This window comes from Helicoverpa armigera, chromosome 11 (assembly GCF_030705265.1).
Source record: "Helicoverpa armigera isolate CAAS_96S chromosome 11, ASM3070526v1, whole genome shotgun sequence".
Classification (NCBI taxonomy): Eukaryota; Metazoa; Arthropoda; class Insecta; order Lepidoptera; family Noctuidae; genus Helicoverpa; species Helicoverpa armigera.
This window is the reverse complement of record NC_087130.1, coordinates 6670371-6696707: the sequence shown is the minus strand read 5'-3', so window position 1 is coordinate 6696707 and position 26337 is coordinate 6670371. Positions and strand designations below refer to the sequence as shown.

The window sequence follows — 26337 nt, the reverse complement described above, 5'->3', positions numbered from 1 at the left end:
TGGCATTCTTAGGCGGCCCCTAGAACTACAATAACATTGTGGGTATAAAAATTAAAAATACAGCACATAATGTTGCGCAATTTTAATGACCGTCTAGCGACGGCCTTACAGGATAGCCTTTAGATAAGGCAAAAAATTATCATAAATATTGATTAAAAAAACACATTGCTGCGTTCTGTAATGTGTAGGATTCATAATACACAGACGAAAGTAATTTAACGCGTCCATTACAACAGCCTGGAGAGAACGGGAAATGCAGATCGATTGTACGTCCAGCGATGTCTTAAGGTTCGTGGCCTTTGACTGTCTTTGACACTGTCATTGTCACTGACACGATGACTTGAAAATTGCATTCATTGCATTGCAAATAAATTTAACTTTCGAGTTCAATTCGTGAATTGTAGTGATAATATTTTATCCCAACCATGTCCAAAGATATCATTGTTCTGGCGCCAAATGGGAGGAGGCAAAAAGTACACTGTACGCCTGACACTAGTATTTTACAGGTATAAACACTGATCAGTTTCAGGATCGTCGGCTTTTGTATTTACATGGAAACACAATATACTATTTCATTATTTGTTAAATCCATAGAATTTACCTATTACTACAGACTTTGTTATTACAGGTGTTGGAAGATGTATGCCATAAACAAGGTTTACAACCTTCGGACTATGATTTGAAGCATCATAACCATATTTTAGATCTAACAACCACTGTAAGATTTTCTAATCTTCCCAACAAAGCAATGCTTGAAATGGTAGAAGCTGATAAAAAAAGACAAGAATCAAATGTCACCATTGGATTGCAATTGGAAGATGGTAAAACATTTAGATATTCATCTGAATTAACTAACTGTAAAGGATTTTTCAATATACTTTACTTTGTCTTCATTTTCGAAACAAGCAATAGATTTTAGTTTGTATTTCAACAAAGCACAATTTATTGTAGGTGAGAGAAGAACAGCTGACTTTGCTCCCAACACAGCATTATATGACTTGATTATATCACTGGCCCCGGGAGAATTGAACTCTTTAGACCAACCAACTATCTTGTACATGAGACAGGAGGTTGTGGGAGAACCAGCTCTGAAGGAAAAGACTTTGAGGCAGTTAGGATTAATAAAAGGCAGAGCAATACTCAGGTTGCTAAACAAACAAGCAGAGGCAAGGTATTATAATACCAACACATAAAACACAATATTATTATATTACTTAATTTCTAATAGTTCTTTTATTTTCAGACAAGCAAATGTTTCTGCTTTTTATCGATGTCCAGTCCCTGACTCAAAGGTTTCAGATGGGAGAATCGAAAACATAGAAGACAACCCTGTGTCAGGACCTTCAAATATAAATAAACAAGATCCACATCCAGCCAGGCAGCCAGATATTTTAGCTAAATATAAGGAAAGCACTATTCAACAGAAAAAAAATGCTGAAAGTAAAGCGATTGAACATGTTGAAAGTCCACCACCAGAACAAAAAACACCGGCTAAAGAAGAATTAATGGAAGTTGATAATCAGCAGAGTAATACTTCAATCAATTCTCAAACAAGAGAGCATTTTGAAAGAAGACTAAAAATTGAGGAAGAAGTAACATTTGTAAGTGTCCACATAATAAATTCTAATTGTAATGCTGAGTAAGCAAGTGCTGCAGGAAAACACCACAATAAAGTTTACTAGGACACCTATTACAATTTCTGTTGGCATGATTTCTTCTATGCTCAGAAATAATAACTAATATATAATTTTTCTTATGACAACTACATAATTCTGTTTTTTTTTTAGTTAGGAGCTCAGAAAGCTATAGCTTTTACGCAGCCTGACTTCATGGAAGAAGAAATTGATGATTTACCAGATGACTTTTATGAATTAAGTATAGAAGAAGTGCGTAAGTTATACCATGACTTACAACAAAATCGGATTACCTTAGAAAACACACCACTATTAACTTCTTCAAAGCAAAAGGAATTTGAGGAACAGGTAAGCCCTCAATCTATTGTATTTGTCAAATGCCATTTGTTTCTCTAAAACAGATTGGACATTTGCACTATCCCATCGTCGTGCCTTTTTACACATTTAATTCAAAACTTTCAGACTAGCACAACACACAGAAAGACACTCCTCAGTATTTAATTATTTATGTCAATGAGTATCTTTTGTTTTCCTCAAACGATCATTACGCCATGTATTGAATCTCCAACATGCTTTTAATTTAATATCTTACTTATTTTACAGGCATCCATACAAAAGCTAAACTTATACAAGAATGTTGTGGTCCGTGTGCAATTTCCTGATCATATAATTCTACAAGGAATATTTACACCAACAAACACAATAGAAGATGTTACAAATTTCATAAAAGAGCATTTACGGAATCCAAACAAGCAATTCCATATATGTAAGTAAATAATTACAATACTTTGATAAGCGTTAGGTTGTTTGTTTTTCTTCTGTCTCATTCTATTCAGGAATATAACTAAAAGAATTGTTAAATAAAAAATGGAGTAAACTTATATTAACCCAGAACAGCAGCAACTGTTAACTTGTTCTTGTAACTGTTATATGTATGCAACTATGGAACAATAATTTTATATTCTTCCTAATGTAAATTTTTTTACCAGATTTTTTTTTCATGTTTTGCAGTTGTAACTCCCCTGAAAGAAACTCTTCAGCCTAAAATGACTTTGCTGGATGCAAAATTTGTACCCTGTGTTCACATGCACTTTAAATGGATAGAAGAGGACAAGATGAAGCAACCATATCTAAAAGATGAGATATATCAAAAGAAAACTGCTTCAGATGCTGCTAGTATCCTCGCGTCTAAATACAGGTAAGATTACATTAGATATTCAGAGTCAATCAGAGTTACATAGTTATCTATATCTCTACTTCTATTTACAGTATAGTAATAATGTACTCTGTGACTTCTATACTACTCCTAGCTCCTGTCAGCGGTTTCACCCGCGTCCCGTGAGAACTTACCTTACTTGATAAAAGGACTTTATAATACTTACTGAAAGAATTTTTCAAATTGGATCACTAGTTCCTGAGATTAGCGCGTTCCACACCGACTTTGGTATGTAGTACAAACGGGACTACATTTCGATTGTCATCTGGGGCCCGATTCTCCTAAGTTAATAATGTCAAAATTGAATAGAAATTAAATCGCAATAACAGTTTTAACCATATCGGGCATTCTGCTACGAATATAAGACCAATCGTATTCCAACGACATTCGATTGGTTTGCGGTTGGTCTGCTATTTTGGTGATTTTGGTCTATACGGTAGTTTGCTCTACAATCATATTGCAGATCGTTTGCAGACAAAATGATTCATTATTGAATGATAGAAAAGGATAAAACGTTTATTTCAAAGAAAAAATAGCGGAATGCCATATACTCTTCAATCGTAATTGAGTCCAGATTGGATCTCAGTCGGATGTGAATCGTATGTAGCTTAAGAATAATAGCGGAATCGTACCCCTGTTCTTTATTCATTTGTTTTGTTTTAGGGCACCTTCCAGAAGAAAAGCAGAAGAAACTCATCAAAATTCGCATAAAACCCCAGCAGCTTCTACATCAAAGAGCAGCAGATTACCGAAATGGTTCAAGAATTAAAACTTGTACAATTTTATTATGAACCATGTTTACTGTTTGACTTCTGCCAAAGCAGCATAATGAAACGGTATTAGATTTTAATATTTAACTCTTATCTATACTCACTACATCAAGATACATGTACCGGTTTATACAGCTTGACAGTAGTTTATATTTACCTATTTATTTTCTAAAATAAGCTCTTTTCGTACTAATAGGCACGTAGTTACACCTACGAAGATGTTTCGATCAAAGTTCTTACAGAATAACTGTCTACTAAGACAGATCTAAACTGAAATTCTTACTGTTCTGGTTTTTGTTGTTATGTGTAACTCAAAGGTTTATCCAGTTAGACTGGAAAAACACAATTTATGCATTTTAAAAAATCTGTAAAATAAATTCACATTCTTAACCCGTTGTATGTCGGAGCGCAGATATACGCGTGAGAGAGAATTTTCTATTGTTTTTATAATTAACGACAAGCAGTTAATGAATAGAATTTGTCGTTTGTGGCAGCCCTAGTGTGGTAACAGTAAAAAAACTGATCAGTCCAGTTGATAGACAAGACATTTTCGAAAAGCAAACCAAATAACTGGGTTATTTAAAGACGTCAGCGTTACTACAAAATATAACGGAATATACTACTGAGTAAATATGAAGTGTTTCATTTATTTTTTAAAGTATTCCTATAACTTATGACACCTAATTACAAACATAGTGTATTAGTGTAACTTAGCTTCATTATAGCATCTCCGCTACCTTTACTGCCGAATCTTACCTTTAAGGTAAGAACTAGGGAATTTTATAAAATAGTTAACTATGAAATAAAAAAAAATATTAGGTAAACATTTTATTTTATTGAACCCAATACAGATTGGATTAATTTTACAAAACAGTACAAAAATATTACACTATCACAGTGTCCTCCTACCATCTTATTTAAGTCATTTTCCTCGTCATCACTCAAGCATTATAAATTCTTCTTTAGTTAAATCTTTCCATTGGAAAAAATACAGAAACCCAGAAAAACATAATTTTGTTTTTTTTTCATGATCGTATAAAAATACTACAACTGTATGAATGAGGGTAATGTTCCTAATTTACATCTGGTGGGCTTTATTTCATAGGATTCATTAGTACACTGGTCCTCTTTCTGTTCTTTGTAGTATCTATTATGATCAGAGTATTTTTCATCTCCATCTTCTAACGATTTAGCACTACTGAGAATTCTTTTTTCCATCTTCGGCATCACTTTGGTCTGTTGTCTTTCTATCTTATTAATGCCTTTAATTATTTTCGGATTACGTTTATTTATAAATGGTTCTTTTATTTGGGAAGAGAGCTTATTTTTCGTATTTGTAGAAACATTCACATGTCGTTGCAAACACTTACTACCTTTTTCACAGTAGCCCTTTACAAAATCTGGGCATATCTTTGTCTTTTCATTTAACTTAACATGTAAGTATGGGCATTCTGCCTTAGTACACGTCCCTTGTAAGTAAAAGTAACAGGTAGGCATTTTCTTAGTTGTTAAGTCATGAGACAATAGGCAGTTGCTGTCGTGACATAGGCCTTTGATAAATTTTCGACAAATTGAGATATGTTTTTTATCATGCAGAAAATCACAATTCCCACGTAGACTTCTTAAACATTTTCCAAATTTACGATACGAGGGGCAGGGTATGTTATTTTTCTTTAAATTTCCTTTTATTTTCTTTACTCTTGTTTGAATAACTAGATTCGATTTGTAATTTCTTTTAATATTGTCTGAGTTTATTTTAGATTTTTCATGTTTCACAGGATTTTCATAATTAACAAGTTTAAATTTATTTTTCCTTCTATTGATACTAGTATTTTTTTCATGGTTAGTGTGAGAATGCTCTTCAAAAATGGGCACCTGTGTCGTATGTTTTTTAACATTGTTTTCGCCACATAGATTATTCTTAACGTCTTTCCATTGAACCATTTTATACTTATTTATTTGGAAAGTCTTTTGGGTTTTCTGGGACTGATTCTCTTATAGAGGTTTCGATTACATGACGCCTATCTAAAGTGTACCGAGAATGGGCTACAGGCTGTGTAACAGCTTTTGCCTCGACGTCCACAGAGTGTTGAAAGTTTGGACCCTGTACCTTATTGTATAAACATGGATCAGAACCAACATCGTGATTAACAGCAACTGACATACATTGGTCACCAGTGCCTTGGGTTTTGATAAAGTTAGGGTTTACATAAATCTTGTTCTTACTTTGATTTCTGTTCTGAATGTTTGACACTAAGTGTGGGAAATTTGGATTTACATGCATAAAGCCATTGCTCGGTAGAATATTTCTTTGAGGTCTATTGAAATTAGGGTTTATGTAAACTTTATTTCTACAACTTTCTGGACAATTCATGTTAAATAATGTATTCGTTTGGTTTGGAATAGCCATATTTAACGCAACCTATACTGAAAGTACTTATTACCACTCTTGCAATTAATTGTCTCTACCAATACAGCATGCAGAGACTTTTCCACCTCTTGAGACAAGATTTCATTCAATTCATCCAGAATACTATCAAGTTCAAACTTCTTATCTCCATTGACCCACAGTATGCTCATATGAAATGATGGATTCTGGAAATAAAAAAAATTTGATCATCAATTACATAATTGTTGGGGGTTAACTAAGCTTTGACTCATCAGTCGTAATAAGGACCAAACTTATTTTACAGTTGTTAAGTACTTGAGTCTTTAAAATTATTAATATGGAATAGTTCAATGAGGCTGTTTAAGCCTCCTTTGAAATGAGCAATATGGCTTCACAAAAACTGGGTCAACAGCAGCTGGTGATGCTCTTTTAAAACAAGTTTTCAATGCATGGGAAAGCTCTCAAAATTGAAGCCATGATACATTACCGCACGAATTATATTATTATAGAATCCAAATTTTTGCACGGAGCATAACAGACTCGTATTTAAATTCCATGCAAGGCGTAGATGTCAATGGCGCCAAATCTTTAGGTTTGCCACAGGGGCCAATATTAGAACCATTCTTATTCTTGGGAAGGAAGAGTTTCTGGCTAAGTCAAAGCTGAGCGGATTTATCAATCATAAGGAGCAACGCTTGACACAACAGGTCTGTGAATGAGTAACCATCTTGTCACAACAAGTCTTTAATTAAACAAATATAATGGAACCCACCTCATAAAATGGGGGCAACTGAAATTCTGTCAATACTTGATCAACCTTATTTGATATCTCTTGTAAGTGTTTTTGTGCAAATGGATCCACTTCAAGAGATATAAATGTTCTTGAGCAATCTTCATTACAATATATTTTCACTGCACCAAAACCAAGATGAAAACTGAAAAATAAAACAGTTGTAGTTATTCAGTATATATATATTACGAATCTTTACATGCAAACTAAAAGTTGTGGAAGTAAATAGGACTGTTTTTATCTAACATTTGCAGTTTCACACAGTTTTGCTTGCTACCCAAAGTGACTACTCTAGACTCTAGCTAGACCAATGTCGATTTTGAAACTCACAAATAATAAAGTGGCTTTCTATGTTTTAAAATTACAGGGTTATACAATTGTATCCTTTTTTCAGTGAGAAAATCTTATTTAAATTATCTATTAGATATCTGGTACATGTTTTACTGAAGTAAATGTGTAATACACAATAAATGTGTTGTAATATGAAAGTGTGTACATACCTTTCAGTGTTAGCAAGACATTTGTGAAGTGAGGAACTGAATGCTGATATAAAATGATACTTCAATACAAATGTTCTAGATAAACTGATATGAAAATCATCACAGCGATGACATGACTCACTTTTTGTTACCACAACTTCTTCCAATTTATCAATTAAATTACAAACAGCATCAATTTGATCATCTAAAGCAGCACAAAAAACATTGTTATAATTGTTTAAGATGTGTCTGATTTTGATTTTAATCATTCAAAGATGTACTTACAGTTGACATAAACAAAAGAGGCCCAGTTTCCTCTAACATGAGGGAACAATCGTGACCTGCCACCATGAAGCTCTGGATTGTCTGTATGTGTGTGAGAGGCCACCACTGCTACTTTACTTAAGTTAGGTGCAGGTAACTTAGGCCTGAAAACAACACACATGATTACTCACATCTCTTTAGACATTCAAGCGATCTACCTACTTACCTACGTATGAAATCATATCCGAATATCGAAATATATATAAAGAATGGTGGTTTATCAATTTATTACCTATCAAATTCTTGGCCTTTATCTGTATCGCTATCTTCTGAGTTAGATCCATATTCATCACATATATACGATAGTCCTGACATGAGGAATCAACTATTATATATTATAAACTATTATTACTCTTACCATTAAAACAGGTGTTAAAAATATTGCTAATCGCAGGATTCGCAGCGTACACACATTGACACATTACACACTTGACAAGTTGACAATAGTTGACATTGACACTAGTCATGGGTGACATTCGGTTATTCGGGAAAAAATAAGTTAATTTGAAAGTCCCAGACATAAAAACTCAAAATTCACTTTGAAAAAGAATCCTACTAATATTATAAATGTAAAAGTTTGAGAGAATGTATGGATGTAAGTTTGTTTGTTATTCTTTCACGCAAAAATGATTGGATCGTTTTGGTTGAAAACACTAATGAATGTGAATGTTGCTTCCGCCCCTAACATTCTTTATGGTCAATTTTTGACTGTTTGACCTCTTGACATTCATTGTCATGTCAGATTTAAGCGGGAATCGGGAAGTCAGTGTTATTAAAATGGTTTAAGTGTTAAAAAACTTTGTTTATGTGATTGTGATAATCAAGTCAGTCGTGATAACGTTTAATCTTGAGGGTCTTGGAACAATACATGCACAAACAGAAAAATCACATCAAAGGTCGACTTTTGAATTGCCTAATTTCTCTACAAAAATATTAAATCTTTGTCGTTCCTAAGGTTGTGGATACGTCTTATTTTCATTGTCGAATGTGTGTAGTACCTACATGAATAGTGAGCGATTAATATTTGATTAAAAATATGGATATCATAGAAACAATTAAAAAGGACAAAGCATATTTGAAATGTAAGCTCATCGTAAAAGTTGGGAAAAGGACTTTAAGTCGAAGTATGGTCGAACGCCAACGAAATTCGACATTAAGGAAGCGCCGGCTAAAATCAAATATGCTTATAAAAAATACTTTCAATTGAAAAGCAATGCTCTTGAAAATTCACTTTCAATATGTGATATTGATGACGAGCCTATTGTATCGCCTGACGTTACACAGCAATTTGAATTCACTGCCAGTGAGTCTGTGAGTCCTCAACGGGAGCTTCCTGCCTTACCTAGTGGCCAAGAATTAGAAAAATTATTATCAAATATTGATAATCAACAAAAAGTGCAACCTTTACAAACATTAACAAATAGTAATACTCCATTTACTGAAAATTTGTCCAAGAAACTTTTCAAAATAGAAAATTCTCACTTAGGAACCCTAGAAAGATCACATTGCCAAGAACACAGCCTAAAAGTGAAAACAAGACATTTCCAAGTAAACTTATATCAGGCAGCAGTCTGCAACCTGTTTGTTCTGATAGCGATGCTAAACTTGAAATTGCTGTTGCTGCCCATTCTGACAGTTCACTGAAGTTTTCTGACAGCCCTGTTTCTATTTTAAATATTTCAATGCCCACATATCTAACAAACAAGCCTGATAGTGCAGTAAGACCTGCAATAAGACAGTTAAATGATGCATGGCTTGGCAGAGTTTCAGGTGATGTAGCTGAAGTACTTGTAGAGAAAGATGATGATTCAAATGAGCCTCAAAAGTTTGGATTGGGAAATATCAAAATGTTGGGTATGAATAACAAAAATGTTGATTATGTAGAAAACAGTGAATCAGAAGAAGAAGGTGTTGTTGATTATAAGTTTAAACCAGCTCTGAAAAAGAGGAAATTAAATTCTGTTAGTGATGTAAGCATAAAACAAATTTGTAGAACTAAAAAACAACCTTTGCATGATCAGGTTCGCCATTCTGATACAATACAGGTTAATCATACTACAAAGGCTGATAACCATGGTCAAATCTATAAAAATAATGACAGTAATAGTGAACAGCAAATGCCAGATATTCAAGAATATATTCCTTTTGGTTTAGAAAAGGATATTCAACCTCGTCACTTAGAAATTATGTCTGCACTCAATAAAGTTGATGCCATTGTTGACAATACTAAAAATAATGAAGACTCCAAAAATAGCAAGAGTTTGGACAGTAAAATTAAGGCTGGAACATTAAATGACAATTTTGTAAAAATAAATATTGAAAAAAAAGTGTTTGCCCGGGGAAAGAAGAATATGAACTATAGCAAATATAAAAAGTCACTATGGAAATCTAAAAAGAGTGGTAGTCTTCATGGTGGAATGGAGTTTCCTGAGTCTGGTAAGATAGCATGTTTCAAGTGTGGAGATACTGGACATATGGCTAGATATTGTAGAGCCCATAAGGGTGAAACACTTTTGCCACTAGAGAGTTACAATGAAAATGAAATACCTACCCTAGAAGACATGCAAAAGTATGCCTCCGATCCATCTTGCAGTAGTCAATCAATAACCGATGAATTACATCAGTCCATGTATGAACCCAGTCAAATTCCAGATTATGTCATGAAAATGCTAGCTGTATCAACAGATGAAGATGAAAATGGCAGTGGCATAAAGCCCTTATACAATAATTATGATGATAGTTCAATTGATTTGAAGGAAACTCTAATGAAATTTGGCCATCAATCATTTCGTCCTGGGCAAGAAAATGCTATAAAACGCATTTTGTGTGGAAAGTCTACGCTACTTATTTTGTCTACAGGAGGTGGAAAATCCTTATGTTATCAGCTTCCTGCTTATCTTTACAGCCAACATTATAGATGCATCACATTAGTAATTTCCCCTTTAGTTTCACTAATGGAGGACCAAGTGTTAAATGTTCCTGAATTCATTAAGGCAGGTTGTTACCATACAAATCAATCGCAGACACAACATGCAAAAGTCCTACAATGTCTTAAAGATGGCTTACTCAATATACTTCTCATATCTCCTGAAGCTTTAGTGGCAGGTGATTCAACAAATGGATTGTCAGGCCTATTTAAATCTCTTCCTCCAATTGCTTTTGCATGTATTGATGAAGCACATTGTGTATCACAATGGAGTCACAATTTTAGGCCAAGCTATCTTATGATTTGCAGGGTTTTGAGAGAGAAGTTAAATGTAAAATGTATTCTTGGATTAACTGCAACTGCAAGTCAGACTACTATAAAAAGTATAATCAGTCACATTAATATCCCTGATGGAGCAAGTGGTGTTATTAGAAACCCAGCTCTGCCAGACAACCTTTGTTTATCAGTTTCCATTGAGAAAGATAAAGACAAAGCCCTGGTCTCATATTTGTTATCTGATCAAATTATACAATTTAATGCTATAATAGTATATTGCCATAGGAGAGACGAATGTGAAAGAGTTGCAGCTGTGTTAAGATCATGCCTGCAAGAAATAGGAAAAGTGAATATGGAAAGCAAGAAAAACAAAAGGAAACGAATGTCTTATATTGCAGAAGCATATCATGCTGGCATGTCTGCAGCACAAAGGAAGAAAATACAAAAACATTTTATGGATGGAACGCTACGCATCATAGTGGCAACTGTAGCTTTTGGTATGGGTATCAACAAGTCTGATATAAGATGTATTATACATTACAACATGCCCAGCAGTTTTGAGTCCTATGTGCAAGAAGTTGGGAGAGCTGGTCGGGATGGACAACTTGCGTACTGCCACATAATTTTAAGTAAAAGTAGTAATGACAAAAATGAGCTTTTGAAACACATTCATGCAAACTCTATTGATAGACCTACTATTAGGAAATTACTTTCAAAATTATTTATTCCTTGTGAATGCCCTAAATTGAACAGTGATACATCTCAATCCTATTGTAAGGGTCATGAAGTTGGAATCCCTATCGATGAAACAGTGGAAGAACTGGATTTGCCTTCCGAAAATATTGCTACCCTACTATGTTATGTTGAACTACATCCTAAACAATATATAAAATTTTTAAGTAACGCTTATATCAATTGTAAAATTTCTTCTTATGGAGGTCCGAAAAAAATTCATGAAGCAGCAAAGACATGCCGACCTTTGGCAATGGCATTATTACTAGAAAATAAAAAGGACCCTGGAGTTATGAGTAATAGTGTCCTAGAAGTTAATGTAATTGAAATAGCAGCTGCTATTGGCTGGGAAAGTGGCGTAACTAAATACCAACTAAAAAATTTAGAGTGGATTACTGAGTCAGGAATGTCGCAAAGGTCTCATTTAAAAGTAGAGTTTAATACTCTTGGTTTCAGAATTAGAGCTAGAGGAGATTTAAGTGCAGTAGAACTCGATAGTATTTTGGATGATTTGCATAATTCTGTGATTTCTCAAGAAAAGACTCGGCTGTACCAGTTAGAAGAATGTAACATAGCTTTCCACAAGTTGGGAAATTATTCGTTAGAAAATACCCACTTATCTAATGAGGCCCTGTTAAAAACTTCAAATGAGTTGAAAAATACAATACAAGACTATTTCGAAAGAGAAAATCTACCAGTATCCATGAGTTTAGAAGAGAGACCACTAGACGTCGAAAGAATCATATCGGATGTTCGGTCTATTATATGTATTTACAAGGACTGCACTTTTACAGGGCGAAGTATAGCACGAATATTCCAAGGAATCTCTTCTCCGAATTTTCCCGCTATTGTGTGGGGGAAATGTAAATTTTGGCGGTCTCATTTACACGAAGACTTCAATGGAATAATTAAAATAGCTACACAGCAAATAATTCAAATGAAAACATAATACCAATTTCTATATTTTACCGAAAGTTTGGCCAGAATACATACTAAGAGATAAATGCTGACCAGGTTCTTTACAATAAAAACAGTATAAGTACCTACCTTGCTTCCTTGCTTCATAATATTATTATTTTAAAACGAATGACGTACCTACGTTTGGACGAGGATATAAACATTCGAATTATATGCGATCTTATATCTACTTACCTAATAATTATTATTGTACACGTGTTTGATAAAAGTGATAATAAAACTTAATTTATTTTGTCATAGCTATTGTTTTCTTTATTCTAGAACCAATCCAATTTTTGTACCGAGTTAAGAAAAGTAAAGTAGAAGTAGATTAAATAACATCATTACTTTTAACCGACTTCCCAGAAAGGAGGAGGAGGATATTTACATTTTTATTAGGTTTGTTCGCGCTTATCACCTTCATTTTTCAATATACACTGGGTATATTGAAAATTAAAAAGTCGCGGTGGCCTAGTGGGTAAAGAACCAACCTCTCAAGAATGAGGGCGCGGGTTCGATTCCAGGTCAGGCAAGTACCAACCAATGCAACTTTTCTAAGTTTGTATGTACTTTCTAAGTATATCTTAGACACCAATGAGGGATTATTCCCGCTCGGTAACACCCTTTCGTCGACACTGTGGACTATCGGGAAAAAAAAGTTTCGTTCGTTCCGTGTCCATGAATGCTGGTTTTTATTTGTTTGGATTTTTCCAGATGGTCAACAGTGTTACCGAACGGGAATAACCCCCAATGAGTGTGTTTCGGATGGCACTGTAGGTCCCGGCTGTCATTGAACATCTTTGACAGTCGTTACGGGTAGTCAGAAGCCAGTAAGTCTGACACCAGTCTAACTAAGGGGTATTGGGTTGCCCGGGTAACTGGGTTGAGGAGGTCAAATAGGCAGTCATTTCTTGTAAAGTACCGGTACTCAGCTGAATCCGGTTAGACTGGAAGCCGACCCCAACATAGTTGGGAAAAAGGCTCGGAGGATGATGATGACACTATATTGAAATTGTACAGAATTCATTCAAATTCAAAAGCTGATTGATATAGCGCGTAATGGGTCCTTAAAAAATTATCCGTGGGCCCTACGGTTTTGGTGGTCTCATGGCTACTGGTAGGTACCTGCCTACTGAACGTCAGCGTTTTATGAAATCTGAGTTTTTTTGGTTCAAGAGATTTACTACTTGATCTCAGGCTTCCACGTTCCCTCGAAACCAATTAAACCTTGGAAACGGAGCCAGGAAATTCAGCAATCGGATTGGATCTCAGTCGAATCGAGTCGAACGTGAATAGTATGTTGCAACTATAGCGAAGGCGCGAGAATGCGCGCGCACCAATTTGAGTAGTTAGCGCGCGGCGCGCAGACGCGCGAATTCCGACGAATGCGCGCCTTCTCCGAAGTAATGGTGTGCGTTATCTGCGCTGTGGAGTTAAGGTTGAATTTGTTATGTTCAGTTTTGGATAGACGCTTCGATGCGCGTCGACTCTGCGCTAGTATAAATCGACTCTTAGAAGAAAACATATACGCTTCAATCGTGATTGGATCTTAGTTGGATGTGAATCGTATGTCGCTTAAGTAAAATTAGGTAGTAGAATCGCGGCCCAGATCTAAAGCAGAGAGCCAATCCCGCATCCATATGCAGGGCATTTAATATACGAACAATACCTACGCCATAATAGTGAAATATTATAGACTAAACAGGGCAGTAGGTACCTACCTAGATAACAGATAAGTTGCAGGAATAAATAAAACTAAGATTGTAACTATCACAATTTTAAAGGTATCAGTCAAGTTCATACACAATCGAATTTAGTTATACGGTCCGAAAAAAACAATAATATCGATTTCATTACGTATATTAATAATTTGTAAGAACGGAAGTCTCGATGGGCGAATTAGACTCGCACTTAGCTCGTGTAACTGCTTCGGATATATAGCTCTTGAGTATACTTCAAACAATTCTAAGCTATATAGAACAATTATAATTATTTGTCATACTCTTTCCATTCGGCCAGTTACCTTATTAACTTTGCCAATAGTACCTTTAGGATCTGGTGACAAAGAACTCCACTGTGTTGAAACACAATTTTCAAATTTTTGGCGTCCGCATACTAATTTATCATCGATTTCTTTATTTAGCATAATGCATGAACCCAATACATTATAAAACTCAACTGTCAGTCCATCAATCCACTCTTTTAAATCTTGATTTATCCTTTGGACATTTGAATGAGATATTTTTTGTAATAAAATACTTTCTTCGTATTCAGGAACAAAGTTCTTTGGTTTGATATTTGAAAAGTTTTTGTAAGAATTTTGAGATCCACTGTGAATAATACTAGATTGTTGATGCGTCAATTCTTTACCGGAAAAATATTCTAAAGGTGATATAAGAAACTTGGTTGCTACTATTATTTTATTATTTTCTAATAAGCCAACTTTCCAAATTCCGGGTAAAAGTGGTGACTTTAAATTTGGTTTCACTATATTTGTAAGATTGTTTTCATCCACATGTATGTTATTAACGTCACCAATGGTCCCTGTAGGGTCTAACCAAATTAACGTAAAATTTTCACTCTTTTTATCAATCTGAGTTGAAAATTCGTATAGCAGCATAGGCTCAGACAAAGGCCCTAAAATATTTGCTAAGTTCCTGAATGTCATTTCTTTCTGATCATAATCAGAACTTACTTTAAATTGTTTTACATTATCTACAATTGGGTTTTCAAAATTTAGTTCTATATGTTTTTTAGGTTTATACCAAGTTTCCAATAATATTTCTATGTTACCATTAACAAAAGCTTTGTGAAGAATTAAATTGCCTTTATAAATATCTGCATGATTATATGAATTAATTTCAATGATCTCATCAGGTTCTATAATGCAACCTTCTTCAAACAGGATTTTTGCGTTGTGTCGAATTATACTTCCAGCATGTGTTAATATTATATCGTCAGAGCCAGCTGTTAAATCTTCTATATTGTATATACTTTGCCAATATGCTTCTAAGTTTGGTATCAAATAATGATCTTTAAATCCAATAAATTGCTCAACTCTGTTTAATATTTCTTGATTAATTACAGGTTCAAACTTGCGAGCAAAAAATAGCTGCCTGTCTTGCGTGTTTTGGATTCTCGGCCAATCTTCTGTTCGGAAGTCGTTAGGAGAGCACCCGCACCAATCAACCACGTGTTTATACTGACATTTACATCCCAATTTTCTTTTCCAGTTCGTAACATGTAAATTATTATCAACATAAGAGTTACAAAAATGGGAATTTCTTAATACTGTATGAAAAAACGATTCTGCTGGTAACAGCGTATGCTGAAATATTACATCCAAACCACTTAAAAGTTCGTCTTGTTTTCCAACCACATATGAAACAAACTGTGGGGACAGCGCAATCCAATCGCTACCACCGTCTATCACAATACCTCTGGGTAGCTTCCTTTCACCGACACGCCACATATGCGTATCACACTCAATGAATGTTTTGTCAAGGCCCTGTTTCTTTATAAATCTCTGTACTTCTCGTCCATGTGACTTCACAAAGTTAAGGCCCTTATTAACAGACAAAAAGTTTTCTAATTCTTCTAATGACTTGATAGGAAAATCACTTTCACTTAAATTTATTACAAAATCCCATTTCCATCCAAGTGCCATAAAATCTTTCATAGCTGCGAGTAACATTTTGAGCAAAGAAGCGCCTCCCCAAATAGTGGAATATCTATTTGTAGCCAATCTTATATTTGGAAGCTGCTCAAGCACAGACAATTTTCTGTGTAAATAATCCTGACGCTGAAACAAAATAAAATAGGCAATAGAAATACACAATATTATTATAAAGGTGAAAAATGCACAAACGGCTTATTGGATTTTGTTAAAACCTGGCAGCAAAATGGCTTATATATTATTATCAGAATAAAACAACATGTTGTATGCTATTATCCCTACTAATATTATAAATGCAAAAGTAACTCTGTCTGTCTGTCTGTCTGTTAAGCTTTCACGTCTAAACCACTGAACTGATTTTAGTAAAATTTGGTACAGAGATAAGAGTTGACTTTGAGAAAGAATATAGGATAGTTTTTATCCCGGACTTTTGAAGAGTTCTCTTGGAAATGCGATATAACCGAACTCGACGCGGGTGAAGCCGCGGGCGGAAGCTAGTATATATTTAACTTTACTATTTTATTTTAACCAACTTTCCAAAAAGAGGAAATTTTTCAAGCAATTTTTGTATCTACCTATGATGTCCTCCTACTCGATTATCGGATGCTGTTCTCATGTAAGGCGATTAGCCAACTGAGTAGGACACATTACATTGCACAAGCATTTGCGCAGACAAGGTGCCTATTTGCTAGGACGGCAATCCGACACGACCGGAGAGAGGTCATGCGCAGGGCCGACATTTACGTGCTATCCGATGCATGGGTGTATCAATTATTAACTTCCAGGTTCTGGGCTGCTTTGTGATAGTTTATAAAACCCACAAAGCGATTTCTGCCCAACCAGGGAATCGAACCCGTGATCAGCAGTCGCGCTTGCGAGACGACCAACGAGGCAGTTAAACGACATCTATCTATCTATACTGATATTATAAAGAGGATTGTTTTTTTTTCGTTTGTTTGTTTATAATGGATAAACTCAAAAACAACTGGATGGTTTTAAAAAAATCTTTCACCATTAGTAAGTTACATTATCTGCGAGTAACATCTATATAAAAAAAAAACCGACCAAGTGCGAGTCAGACGAAGGGTCCGGGCCAGGGTAAAATAAGCAAAAAAATCACGTTTGTTGTATGGGAGCCCCCCAAAATATTGATTTTATTCTAGTTTTCAGTATTTGTTGTTATAGCGTCAACAGAAATACATCGTCTCTCAAAATTTCAACGCTCTAATTATCACGGTTCATGAGATATAGCCTGGTGACAGACGTACGGACGGGCAGAGGAGCGAAAACAATAGGTTCCTAATATATAAGCCCTAACTTAAAGGCTTCTAAACTATAGAATCGATTTAAAAATAAAGTCAAAAGAACTATCTAAAGGATTGTAGTAATTACATAGTGTTTGGGCTTATTTTATTAGTGTCGATGATAATTTTCCACAGTAGTGGGTTATTTTATGACAGCAAACATAACATCATCATAACAGTAAACCCACTACTTCTAAAGCAAACACTAGAAGGTGCTGCTATTGGTATTGTATGAATGGCTAACAACAATAATAGCTAACATCTTGTATAAAATACTAAGGGATAGGAATACTAGACAGTCTTTAACTTACCTTATCAACGTGTATATAAAAGTAGTGATTGCTTCTGTACAACGCGTTAATTAATCTATGAACTTGTCTCAAAGCACGTCCATTCAGTGTCAGCAGAAATACGATTTGTACAGGTTCTTTAGTTAAGCTTGATGTTTTAGGTACTTGCGGGGTAAATTCTGCAAAAAAATATGTAAAATATATTTATTACTTATGTAAGTAACTAAAATAAATATAACTTTTTCAAAAAAATTCTACAGGTTTTGTGTTTTAACCTAATGAACCATTTTTCTCTCAGAATTTAATAAAAAATTAGGGTGTCTGAGGTTTTGCACATTAAATATAACACTTTTTATAATACTCTTAAGTATTACTTACTTGATAAACCAGTTTCATAAATATTCATTGTGAAGTAACCTCCACAATGTTGACTGGAATTTCCTGGACATTTCATGTCACACAAATGGTCTGCCACTGCTGCCGCAGTCTGAGGTAGATTTTCTCCACAAAAGCATTCTGACCTGAGGAAAAATTTTTAAGTTATCCGTATACAGAAGGCTACTCAAGTCCTCATTGGGATATTGACTAAAATTAAATACCATAAGGTACAGACAAGACATATTCTCTACTTGAGGCTCAGTTTCAGCCGAGTGCAGTTTAATTATTATTCTAAAAAAAGAACAATCCTCAAATTCAGATTCTATATTTAAAATATGCTAAGGTAATTTAATATCAAGCTGTATTAAGTGTTCTGGATAGGGTAGAGCGCTCCAAAACAGTGACCGTAAAACATTAAATCATATAATGTTACTTACGCATACTGAACTCCAGCATACAGAAATCCACCTTGGATGCAAATATCCAAACAAGCAGATGGTGAATTTGTATTTGCATAATTCCCATAGAATCCTGTCAGCAATCTCAGTTTCTTCTCATCTGCGTAACATCCTAAATGTTTGCCATAAGTTGTTTGGCCTCGAAGGCAAACATTTGGTAATTCTACTGGATAAAAATTTCCACTCTGAATAAGACATGTTTTATTTACTATTTGCTGTTTGCAATTTTGAGTCTTAGCACGATGAATAGCAGATATAGATTCTCTGCTTTTAATTTCACAAGAAGGCTTAAAGTCTAGTTCTTCAAGTCGTAGATATGTTGACTGTTTTTGATTCTTATTATTTAAAGCTAAATCCTCATCATCACTAAATCCAATGTTATTCTTCCTAGCCGAGACTTCACTCACTATCTGTCTTACACTGGAAATATATCCATTCTTTTTCAATAAATTATCATTTATTGAAGGAAAAAAACTTAATGCTATAAAAATATGAATAAAGAAAGCAAGCAAAACAGTTATCACTAAACACTTTGTATATTTATAATAGTATTTTCTAAACGTAAACGCCATGTCAGAGATATTTCATCTTGTGAGTTTTGCTTAAATAACTATTCATGTGTATAACACTAAATAAATTATCCATTTATAAAAATAATTAATTTCGCTTCATTTTTAAATTATCTTAATATTTAAGGTTATCTAAAGACATTTCAGTAATCACATCACCATAGACAAAATAACATAGGTAGGTTTAAAAAAAAATTGGAGATCATCCAGAGATGTCCAACACTACTGCCACAGATTATTTTTAACAAGCGTAAAGCGATCCCTAAACTGCACAAGATAATTGAGCAAAATTACGTTGTGCTTTATTGATGTTAAGGGTTAATATTAAAGATTGCGCAATGGTTTGACGACTAAATAATCTGTTTGTCGTAACCAACACCTCATGAGGCTTTCGTTAGGCGGCTGGATCAAGGGACTGATTCAGAAGGCAGTACTCCTGGATACAGCGCGTATTGTGAGGAGGTTTCTGTCTCTGGGACCCTAACCACCGGTACCTTCGACCCTGTGCCCGATATCAGCAACCTATTTTTTATATGTTTTTTATTTTTATATTTAAAAATGTAAATTATATGTTTAAAAACAAATAAATGACCAAAATATGTATGTTTGTCGTAATAATATTGACCGTCTATCCCGAGACCCCATTGCTTGCTCCCGTGAATATACGTAGTAACTTCTGTATGTATAGTCGTCTTACAAAATGTACTCTGTGTGTAGGTACGTCCACCTTTTAAAGCACCCTAGCTAAGAGTTACCAAGATATACATTATTTGTAAAACCTAAAAGTCAAACGATTAACTTAAAACTTTTAACTATTACAATATAATACCTAATATTACACTAAGAAAATACTTTATTGGTGCACATAATCGATTCGTGGGATAGGTATTTTATTACCTTGAAATCAACCATTCGCATAACAAGTTTACTTTATAGTCTGTGATTTCGATAATTGTTGATAAACGTAGTTTAATGTTCATTTAATTTTTGACTTTTTTATCATAAGGATAACTTATTTGGTAATTATTACGCCATTTAACACCAGTGTAGTGTAGCTGAAAACTTGTCTTTCGAATTCACACTGAGTTTTTTAAGGTTTTGCGATCATAAATAAAATTGTCATCTTTAACTAAACTTAACACTAATAGTAAAAGAGTACATACGTATAGGTAGGTACACAGAAGATAAATACATTAACTTATGTTTTTTTTTATTATTTTATTTTAAGAATATAGACACATAAAAGTAATGTTTCATACCGTAAAAATGTTGTCAAGACCGAATAATTTAATAAAGACGATCCCAAATAATTTGAGCGCCAGAGAGGTTCACAACAACGGCAGGTTCAAAGGCAAAGTGGCAATAGTCACCGCCTCGACGGAAGGGTAAGTTGTTAACATAATTGAAATAAACCTTAGCATTATCTTGATGTGTCAATATAATGACGCTGAACATCGATTTTGTCAATGCACTGGATAAAATTACATAAAATACATTACATTCCTACTATTTCCTACATAAAATTATCTCTCAGAACTTTGCCCCTGATGTCCGCGTTATATACCTATCTTAGGTAGGTACTTTGTACCAAATTCTATACTTACTAACCTACCTATTACGATGAGTAGCTTCAACGTTCAGGGTCGCCCAGTTACACCAGCCAGACGTAGGTATCATTTTGTATTAGACTAGGGCTGCCATCCGTCCGGGTTTCCCCGGATTTGTCCTCGTTTGGAGGCCGTCCGGGGGCCGTCCGGGCGGGGTTTCAAGAAGGGTCCGGGGAAAACCCGGACACTTTTCATGTAAGAAAGCACCTCATTGAATTTAAGTAGATATATGTTAATAGTAAATGGATTACAAATTAAGTATTTTTTTGTTTAAAAAAAATAGTACTCGTTCGGGGAAAAAATGCGATTTACGCCAAATGTCCGGGTTTTTTTAACGTTTGTGCGGGTTTGGCGAAATTCGAGATGGCAGCCCTATATTAGACGGATACCTAGGTAGGTACAGAGTTCAGAATGTGAAGGTGACAGGTTCTGGCTACATCCTTATCGTCCTAACTCAGCTGACGTGCGTGTAGCAGAGGTAAAACAATACAGGGGTCCATCATAATAGGTACCTAACTGGCTCCACTACTTTTTGGCCATGTGCGGGAAAGCTACTTTTATATCCTTCGGGACGTAAGTGAAACCGCGCGGTTGGAAGCTTTATTCACATTTACGTAGGTACGTAATCGTAATTGTAAAGGCGTGGTGGGCTGTGGAGATGCATCGTGAGGGGAGTGTTAGATTCTTACTCAAGAGCTCTTCTTATATCAGGGTTGCGGTGACCCTTTTGAACAATCTCACGGCCACGGCGGCCCATCAAAAAAAAATACCCTATGGCATATTTATTATTCCCACGAATGATATGGTATCACGCCTAATCTTTATACCTACTTATAAAAAATATATATCTATATCCCTTGGTCACGCGCACGTCACGCGCGAACGGCTGGATGAGCTGAAAATTTGAGGGTAGGCAGCTCAGACCCAAAGCTAGTATCTGATATTTACTTTTAGGTAACATATCCCATTTTAAGTTTTTTAGCGCTTCTGTCGTGGCATCCACTTTATGTCAAATCAAAATCTACTATAAAAATGAATACTAATCGTTTTATTTGTTTCTAGTATTGGATTCGCCATAGCTAAACGTTTGGGCAGTGAAGGTGCGAATGTTGTTATAAGCAGCAGAAAGGCAAAAAATGTCGAAAATGCAGTCAAAAGTTTGCGTGATGAGGGCATTACGGTTGAGGGAGTTGTATGTCACGTAGCCAACGCAGAACAAAGGAAAAATTTATTTGATGTCGTAAGTATAAATAACGTTCATGTACCAATCACTTATAGTTACGAAGAGAAAGTTGAATTATTATGGAATCCCTATGAATTGATGAACCATGAAAGATTGGCTAGAGAGCGGAGTCACCACGGCGGCTAATAGCTTCCGGCTAACAGGCGCTTAAGGGACGTTAAGTGTTGGTTAGCGTCTGCAGATGGCATCATTGCGGCATAAGCCATGGCGACAGGTAGGCCTGTGATACACCTGCCCTGCTTGCTCTATCATCCGAACAGAAACAGGCCTGAAGAGGGCTGAGTAATGTTCGTCACCCACGCGTCTAGTAGGTGAAGGTCCTGCAGCCGCTGGTTGATGTGGCCCATCAAAATTAATTGTCAGGCTAATTACCTTATTCGTGTCGTGCAGCACAATAACAAAGTGATGAACATTTTATTTCAGTTTTACAATTTTTATATTCCCTAAGTTATGGAATACATAAATATTACCTACAATTAATTGGTCATTATTTTTTATTATTTCAGACTAAAAGCAAATTTGGTGGTCTAGATATACTGGTTTCCAATGCGGCAGTTAATCCTGCGGTGTCGCCAATCTTAGAAGTAAGTTATCTTACGGTATCTACCAATAACATTGTGGGATAAATAATTTATTATGTAATTAGGTGCGTTAAGCAGGTTCCTCACCTTTTAATTAAATAATAATACTAGAACTACTAAATATAAAGATATTCAACATACAAAATTATTTAACTGAATATAAATACATATTTTTTTTCTAGACTGATGAAGCAGTTTGGGATAAAATATTTGAAATCAATGTCAAATGTTCCTGGTTGTTAGCAAAAGAAGCTTATCCAGAAATTGTTAAAAGAGGGGGAGGAAGCATTATATTCATTTCGTCGATTGCCGGATATCAAGCAATGGAGGTAAATTATTGTGAATAAGAACCCTTTCTCCTTACATATTTACTATCCAAATAAGCATTCTGAAAATAATATGGAAAAAAATCATCATAGCCAAAAGCAGCAAAACCTCGAATGACAAAAAGAAATTCCGATACCGGGAATCGAACCCGAGCCTCCTGGGTGAGAGCCAGGTATCCTAGCCACTAGACCATATCGGATGCTACGCAATACATTGAAATTACAAATGAGATCCCAAATCTATTTTCATACTTGTAATATTTATCCCATCCCACCGCGCGTCATGATCCATCAGGGGAGCCGGTTCCCGTCCCACACCCTATAAATTCTAACATCTTGCTTAAAAAAAATTACATTCTTTCAGCCATTAGGTCCATACAGTGTGAGCAAAACAACTCTTTTGGGGCTGACTAAAGCAATGGCAAACGAAATTGTCCATGACAATATCAGAGTAAATTGTGTTGCTCCCGGAATAGTTGCTACGAAGTTTGCATCTGCCGTAAGTATTCAATTATTGTCTGTGTGCCTGTCTTTTATCAACGATTATAAATATAAAATTGTGGTGGATTGATCATTGCGGTGGATTGACCATTGTCCATTCTTTTTTATAGATCACAAGTTCGGAAGCAGGCAAAGATAAAAGCTTGTCTATTGTGCCGATGAAAAGATTTGGAAAACCGTCAGAGATCGCTGGCGCAGTGGCCTTTTTAGCTTCAGATGACGCCAGTTACATAACTGGAGAAACAATTGTAACAGCTGGAGGAGCATACGCTCATTTATAATAGAATAAACTTTTATCATGGTGTGGGACTTTACAAATTAAGCTCAAACTACAGACCATCTGAAATTATGATGCTTAATTACCGCATCAACTAAACAGGATTCCTATAGGATTTATAATAACTGCCAGGCATTAGAGAATTCAATCCTAACCTATTTATGAATAAAAGAGTGGGTTCCGTATCTCTGCGGCAGTAATAGCTTGTTTGGGTAATTAATAAAGATTTATTTGAAGGGTATTTATAAGGATGTATGAAATCAAATCGTTATGGAATAAACTATACAATGTTCAAAAATAAATGTTTTACTTAATAATTAACCTTATAATTTAATTATCATCATCAGAATCCAATAGTTCAGTTTTACTGATTCCTAAACTCCTCATTAAATTGCTAGATGGCCCTGGTGCTGCTTTTTCTTCCTTCACACTTTGAATTATATTACCAAGCACGGATTGGCTGTCTTTCAAATTTTCTGTTGTCATTTGTTGTAATTTGGCTTGAAGTTCCTTATCACACTCATCAGAATCATGTTCATTATAATCCATACTGTCGTCATCACTCTCGTCACTTTCACTGTGTTCAGTCCCTGTACTTAATATTTTCAACATTTTTTCTATACAAGAAACAAATTGGTCAGAGTCAAAATTAATGCTATCTGGTTCAGGTAAATCATTGCGGTCTGACTCGATTCCTTCAAAATCGGATGTTTCTTTTAGAAAAGAAGACAATTCCTCTGTTAATCTTTGAGATGTAACCACATCATCAGTTTTTATTTTGGACTTTTTGCCATAGCGAGTATACAATAATTGATTTAATTGTTCTGGATTTATGTTTAACCAGTCTTCATTGTCTCCCAGATTGCTTGATTGTTCAGTTAATTGCATAGACTTCAAAGACTCTTTCAATGTTGAAAATTCATTTGACACCATAAGGTCTGTCATAATAGTGGAAACATGGGAACTGACAGGGCATTCTACAGTAGAATAATACTGTTGTGCTCTTTCAAGTAAGCTACTATACTCTTTTGAGCCCTCAATATTGTTTCTAAAATATCCATTTTGCTTTAGGCTTTTTAAAAATCTATGATACTCTTTTGATGAATACAGGTCATTGCCAGAGGCCTTGTTCATTATAATTTGATACCCACACATTAATTTAAGACCTAATATATTTTTCTTATCATTTTTCAGTCCAATAAAATGTTTAGCACTAGTTATAAGTTTTGAATGCACTAATGAAGCATACAAAAATTTCGTGAATTTAACTTCTATTGTAATGCAATCATCAAAATTTATATTTTTACAACATTTTGCATCTATCACATCATGGTTACAATATGCATCAACAATTGGTGCAATCAAAGATGGTTTTAGAGTCAATAAAGTTGCGAGGTTGGAAGGTAATGTTACTGCAGCTCTATGAATATGTTCCAAAATTTTTTCAGGATAATTACCTATACGATTCAGGATAGCTTCTTGAATTTGATTAGGAGCTTGTGTTAAATGTGGTGTTTCATTTATAATTCTCAGAGCTTTTTGTAACTCAAGCTTATCTTCTAGTGGTACAACTTGTGGAGGTATAATGTGAATATGATGGTTGTAAATGAAAACCTGTAACAATTATACAAATTAAAAAAGGAAACATTTTTAATGTGTTTAGTTAGGTGCTTCTTATTCTTACTTAAATTAATCAAGTACTATAGCCAATTATTTATTAATAAAAAATATTTATAAGTACTATAACAAAACTACTAAAGTACAATTAGGTAGAAAATATAAAATGATAGTCACAATTATGGACCCTGATGGGCACAGCAAAACAAATAGAAGAGAGGATTCTGACCATGAAAAAATATTATTACATTATTGTAAACACAAAATTTACACGGTTATTGGTTAAAGAGGTACTTTAAGACGAAATTTCCACAATAAATATAGAGGCGACTTACCCGATTCTCAGTGCTTTCAGGGTTAGCCCAAGACTGCAATAAGTTGGCAGCTTCTATCAGAAGAAAATCACCATCATTGTCTTTCACTTGAATGATCAAGTCTTTATATTGTTTGGATAATTCCAAAATAATATGAACTATAAACCACTCATCTTCTAGGTTATCACCAAAACATGTGGTACTACAGAGGTACCTAGGTTGATCTGCAAAGAAAGAGATTAAAACTTAGAAAATATATCATTGACTAAATACTCTAGTTGCATTAAAAAGCATATACAGATGACATTAACTTTACCTGTATCTTTGTTGACAATAGGAACATACACTTGAAACTCATCTCGATGCCAAATGTAATCTTTACTTTTGGACTTTATGAAATTATTAAGCTCCAAACACCGCTCTTCAAGAAGTAATGTATTGGAATCAAACTTGGAAGAGAAAAACAAACACAGAATGGTATCATCAGTAGGAGGTTCTACTGGTAGGTTACATTGACTTGACATTTTATTTGTAGTTATTTTGCAGTATTCAGTACGTTTTCAAAAGGATTCTCTGAAGATGCAATATCTGAATAGTGTAATAGTGTTATAATTGACGCTTTTCCCCAGGAGGAGATGTAGTAGATAATAAAGAATTGAAAACAAACTTGGATTGTTTCTCAAATTTAAATTGACATGATTGA

The 26337-nt window shown here is 34.7% G+C and overlaps 7 protein-coding genes and 1 non-coding gene across 9 annotated transcripts; 3 read left to right on the top strand and 5 right to left on the bottom strand.

Moving 5' to 3' along the window:
• The first annotated feature begins 316 nt into the window (after positions 1 to 316).
• LOC110370060 (tether containing UBX domain for GLUT4) lies at positions 317 to 4253 on the top strand. The gene is made up of 8 exons (XM_021325770.3): positions 317 to 506; positions 629 to 821; positions 952 to 1171; positions 1244 to 1601; positions 1788 to 1982; positions 2238 to 2400; positions 2646 to 2832; positions 3514 to 4253. The coding sequence occupies exons 1-8, from the start codon at positions 426 to 428 to the stop codon at positions 3617 to 3619; spliced, it is 1503 nt and encodes a 500-aa protein (XP_021181445.3). The 5' UTR covers positions 317 to 425; the 3' UTR covers positions 3620 to 4253.
• A 182-nt stretch (positions 4254 to 4435) lies between these two features.
• On the bottom strand, positions 4436 to 5565 carry LOC110370061 (zinc finger CCCH domain-containing protein 3). Its single transcript, XM_021325771.3, has one exon. It carries the CDS (start codon positions 5562 to 5564, stop codon positions 4665 to 4667), a length of 900 nt encoding a protein of 299 aa, XP_021181446.3. The 5' UTR covers position 5565; the 3' UTR covers positions 4436 to 4664.
• Positions 5566 to 6029: 464 nt separating this feature from the next.
• Positions 6030 to 7975, bottom strand: LOC110370062 (U6 snRNA phosphodiesterase 1). Of its 2 annotated transcripts, none has more exons than XM_049850633.2 (5): positions 7835 to 7975; positions 7564 to 7706; positions 7300 to 7483; positions 6778 to 6944; positions 6030 to 6215 (listed from the first exon to the last, which is right to left on the bottom strand). In XM_049850633.2, exons 1-5 carry the CDS (start codon positions 7915 to 7917, stop codon positions 6172 to 6174), a joined length of 621 nt encoding a protein of 206 aa, XP_049706590.2. In that variant the 5' UTR covers positions 7918 to 7975; the 3' UTR covers positions 6030 to 6171. The 2 variants fall into 2 exon arrangements, with proteins under 2 accessions (XP_049706590.2, XP_021181447.3); XM_021325772.3 differs by having other exon boundaries at positions 6031 to 6215; positions 6782 to 6944.
• An 87-nt stretch (positions 7976 to 8062) lies between these two features.
• LOC110370115 (ATP-dependent DNA helicase Q4) lies at positions 8063 to 12753 on the top strand. Its single transcript, XM_021325848.3, is given in 3 exon segments — positions 8063 to 8699; positions 8702 to 9058; positions 9061 to 12753. Coding segments are annotated over 3 exon segments (3843 nt in total). The 5' UTR covers positions 8063 to 8638; the 3' UTR covers positions 12486 to 12753.
• A 1584-nt stretch (positions 12754 to 14337) lies between these two features.
• LOC110370094 (xylosyltransferase oxt) lies at positions 14338 to 19334 on the bottom strand. Its single transcript, XM_021325825.3, has 4 exons — positions 18579 to 19334; positions 18142 to 18284; positions 17785 to 17942; positions 14338 to 16295 (listed from the first exon to the last, which is right to left on the bottom strand). The coding sequence occupies exons 1-4, from the start codon at positions 19169 to 19171 to the stop codon at positions 14490 to 14492; spliced, it is 2700 nt and encodes an 899-aa protein (XP_021181500.3). The 5' UTR covers positions 19172 to 19334; the 3' UTR covers positions 14338 to 14489.
• A 712-nt stretch (positions 19335 to 20046) lies between these two features.
• On the top strand, positions 20047 to 23755 carry LOC110370051 (uncharacterized). Its single transcript, XM_021325757.3, has 7 exons — positions 20047 to 20187; positions 20397 to 20553; positions 21838 to 22015; positions 22525 to 22602; positions 22782 to 22928; positions 23290 to 23424; positions 23537 to 23755. The coding sequence occupies exons 2-7, from the start codon at positions 20417 to 20419 to the stop codon at positions 23705 to 23707; spliced, it is 846 nt and encodes a 281-aa protein (XP_021181432.3). The 5' UTR covers positions 20047 to 20187; positions 20397 to 20416; the 3' UTR covers positions 23708 to 23755.
• On the bottom strand, positions 23054 to 23125 carry Trnae-cuc (transfer RNA glutamic acid (anticodon CUC)). Its single transcript has one exon. It is a non-coding gene; the product is annotated as a tRNA-Glu (tRNA).
• Positions 23756 to 23993: 238 nt separating the features above from the next.
• Ecd (ecdysoneless) lies at positions 23994 to 26335 on the bottom strand. Its single transcript, XM_021325749.3, has 3 exons — positions 25951 to 26335; positions 25656 to 25858; positions 23994 to 25317 (listed from the first exon to the last, which is right to left on the bottom strand). The coding sequence occupies exons 1-3, from the start codon at positions 26156 to 26158 to the stop codon at positions 24034 to 24036; spliced, it is 1695 nt and encodes a 564-aa protein (XP_021181424.3). The 5' UTR covers positions 26159 to 26335; the 3' UTR covers positions 23994 to 24033.
• Positions 26336 to 26337: the final 2 nt, after the last annotated feature.

Excerpts from the sequence above, each read along its gene's own strand:
- LOC110370060 (XM_021325770.3), top strand. The coding sequence starts at position 426 with ATGTCCAAAGATATCATTGTTCTGGCGCCAAATGGGAGGAGGCAAAAA. Across the intron at positions 1,983-2,237 it reads AAAAGGAATTTGAGGAACAG|GCATCCATACAAAAGCTAAA; the intron begins GTAAGCCCTCAA and ends CTTATTTTACAG. Across the intron at positions 2,833-3,513 it reads ATCCTCGCGTCTAAATACAG|GGCACCTTCCAGAAGAAAAG; the intron begins GTAAGATTACAT and ends GTTTTGTTTTAG.
- LOC110370061 (XM_021325771.3), bottom strand. The coding sequence starts at position 5,564 with ATGGTTCAATGGAAAGACGTTAAGAATAATCTATGTGGCGAAAACAAT.
- LOC110370062 (XM_021325772.3), bottom strand. The coding sequence starts at position 7,917 with ATGTCAGGACTATCGTATATATGTGATGAATATGGATCTAACTCAGAA. Across the intron at positions 7,707-7,834 it reads AAAGGCCAAGAATTTGATAG|GCCTAAGTTACCTGCACCTA; the intron begins GTAATAAATTGA and ends TGTTGTTTTCAG. Across the intron at positions 6,945-7,299 it reads TGTCTTGCTAACACTGAAAG|TTTTCATCTTGGTTTTGGTG; the intron begins GTATGTACACAC and ends TTTATTTTTCAG.
- LOC110370094 (XM_021325825.3), bottom strand. The coding sequence starts at position 19,171 with ATGGCGTTTACGTTTAGAAAATACTATTATAAATATACAAAGTGTTTA. Across the intron at positions 17,943-18,141 it reads TTATGAAACTGGTTTATCAA|AATTTACCCCGCAAGTACCT; the intron begins GTAAGTAATACT and ends ATTTTTTTGCAG. Across the intron at positions 16,296-17,784 it reads TTTATATACACGTTGATAAG|CGTCAGGATTATTTACACAG; the intron begins GTAAGTTAAAGA and ends ATTTTGTTTCAG.
- LOC110370051 (XM_021325757.3), top strand. The coding sequence starts at position 20,417 with ATGTTTCATACCGTAAAAATGTTGTCAAGACCGAATAATTTAATAAAG. Across the intron at positions 22,929-23,289 it reads CCGGATATCAAGCAATGGAG|CCATTAGGTCCATACAGTGT; the intron begins GTAAATTATTGT and ends ACATTCTTTCAG. Across the intron at positions 23,425-23,536 it reads CTACGAAGTTTGCATCTGCC|ATCACAAGTTCGGAAGCAGG; the intron begins GTAAGTATTCAA and ends TCTTTTTTATAG.
- Ecd (XM_021325749.3), bottom strand. The coding sequence starts at position 26,158 with ATGTCAAGTCAATGTAACCTACCAGTAGAACCTCCTACTGATGATACC. Across the intron at positions 25,859-25,950 it reads TATTGTCAACAAAGATACAG|ATCAACCTAGGTACCTCTGT; the intron begins GTAAAGTTAATG and ends CTTTCTTTGCAG. Across the intron at positions 25,318-25,655 it reads CTGAAAGCACTGAGAATCGG|GTTTTCATTTACAACCATCA; the intron begins GTAAGTCGCCTC and ends TAATTGTTACAG.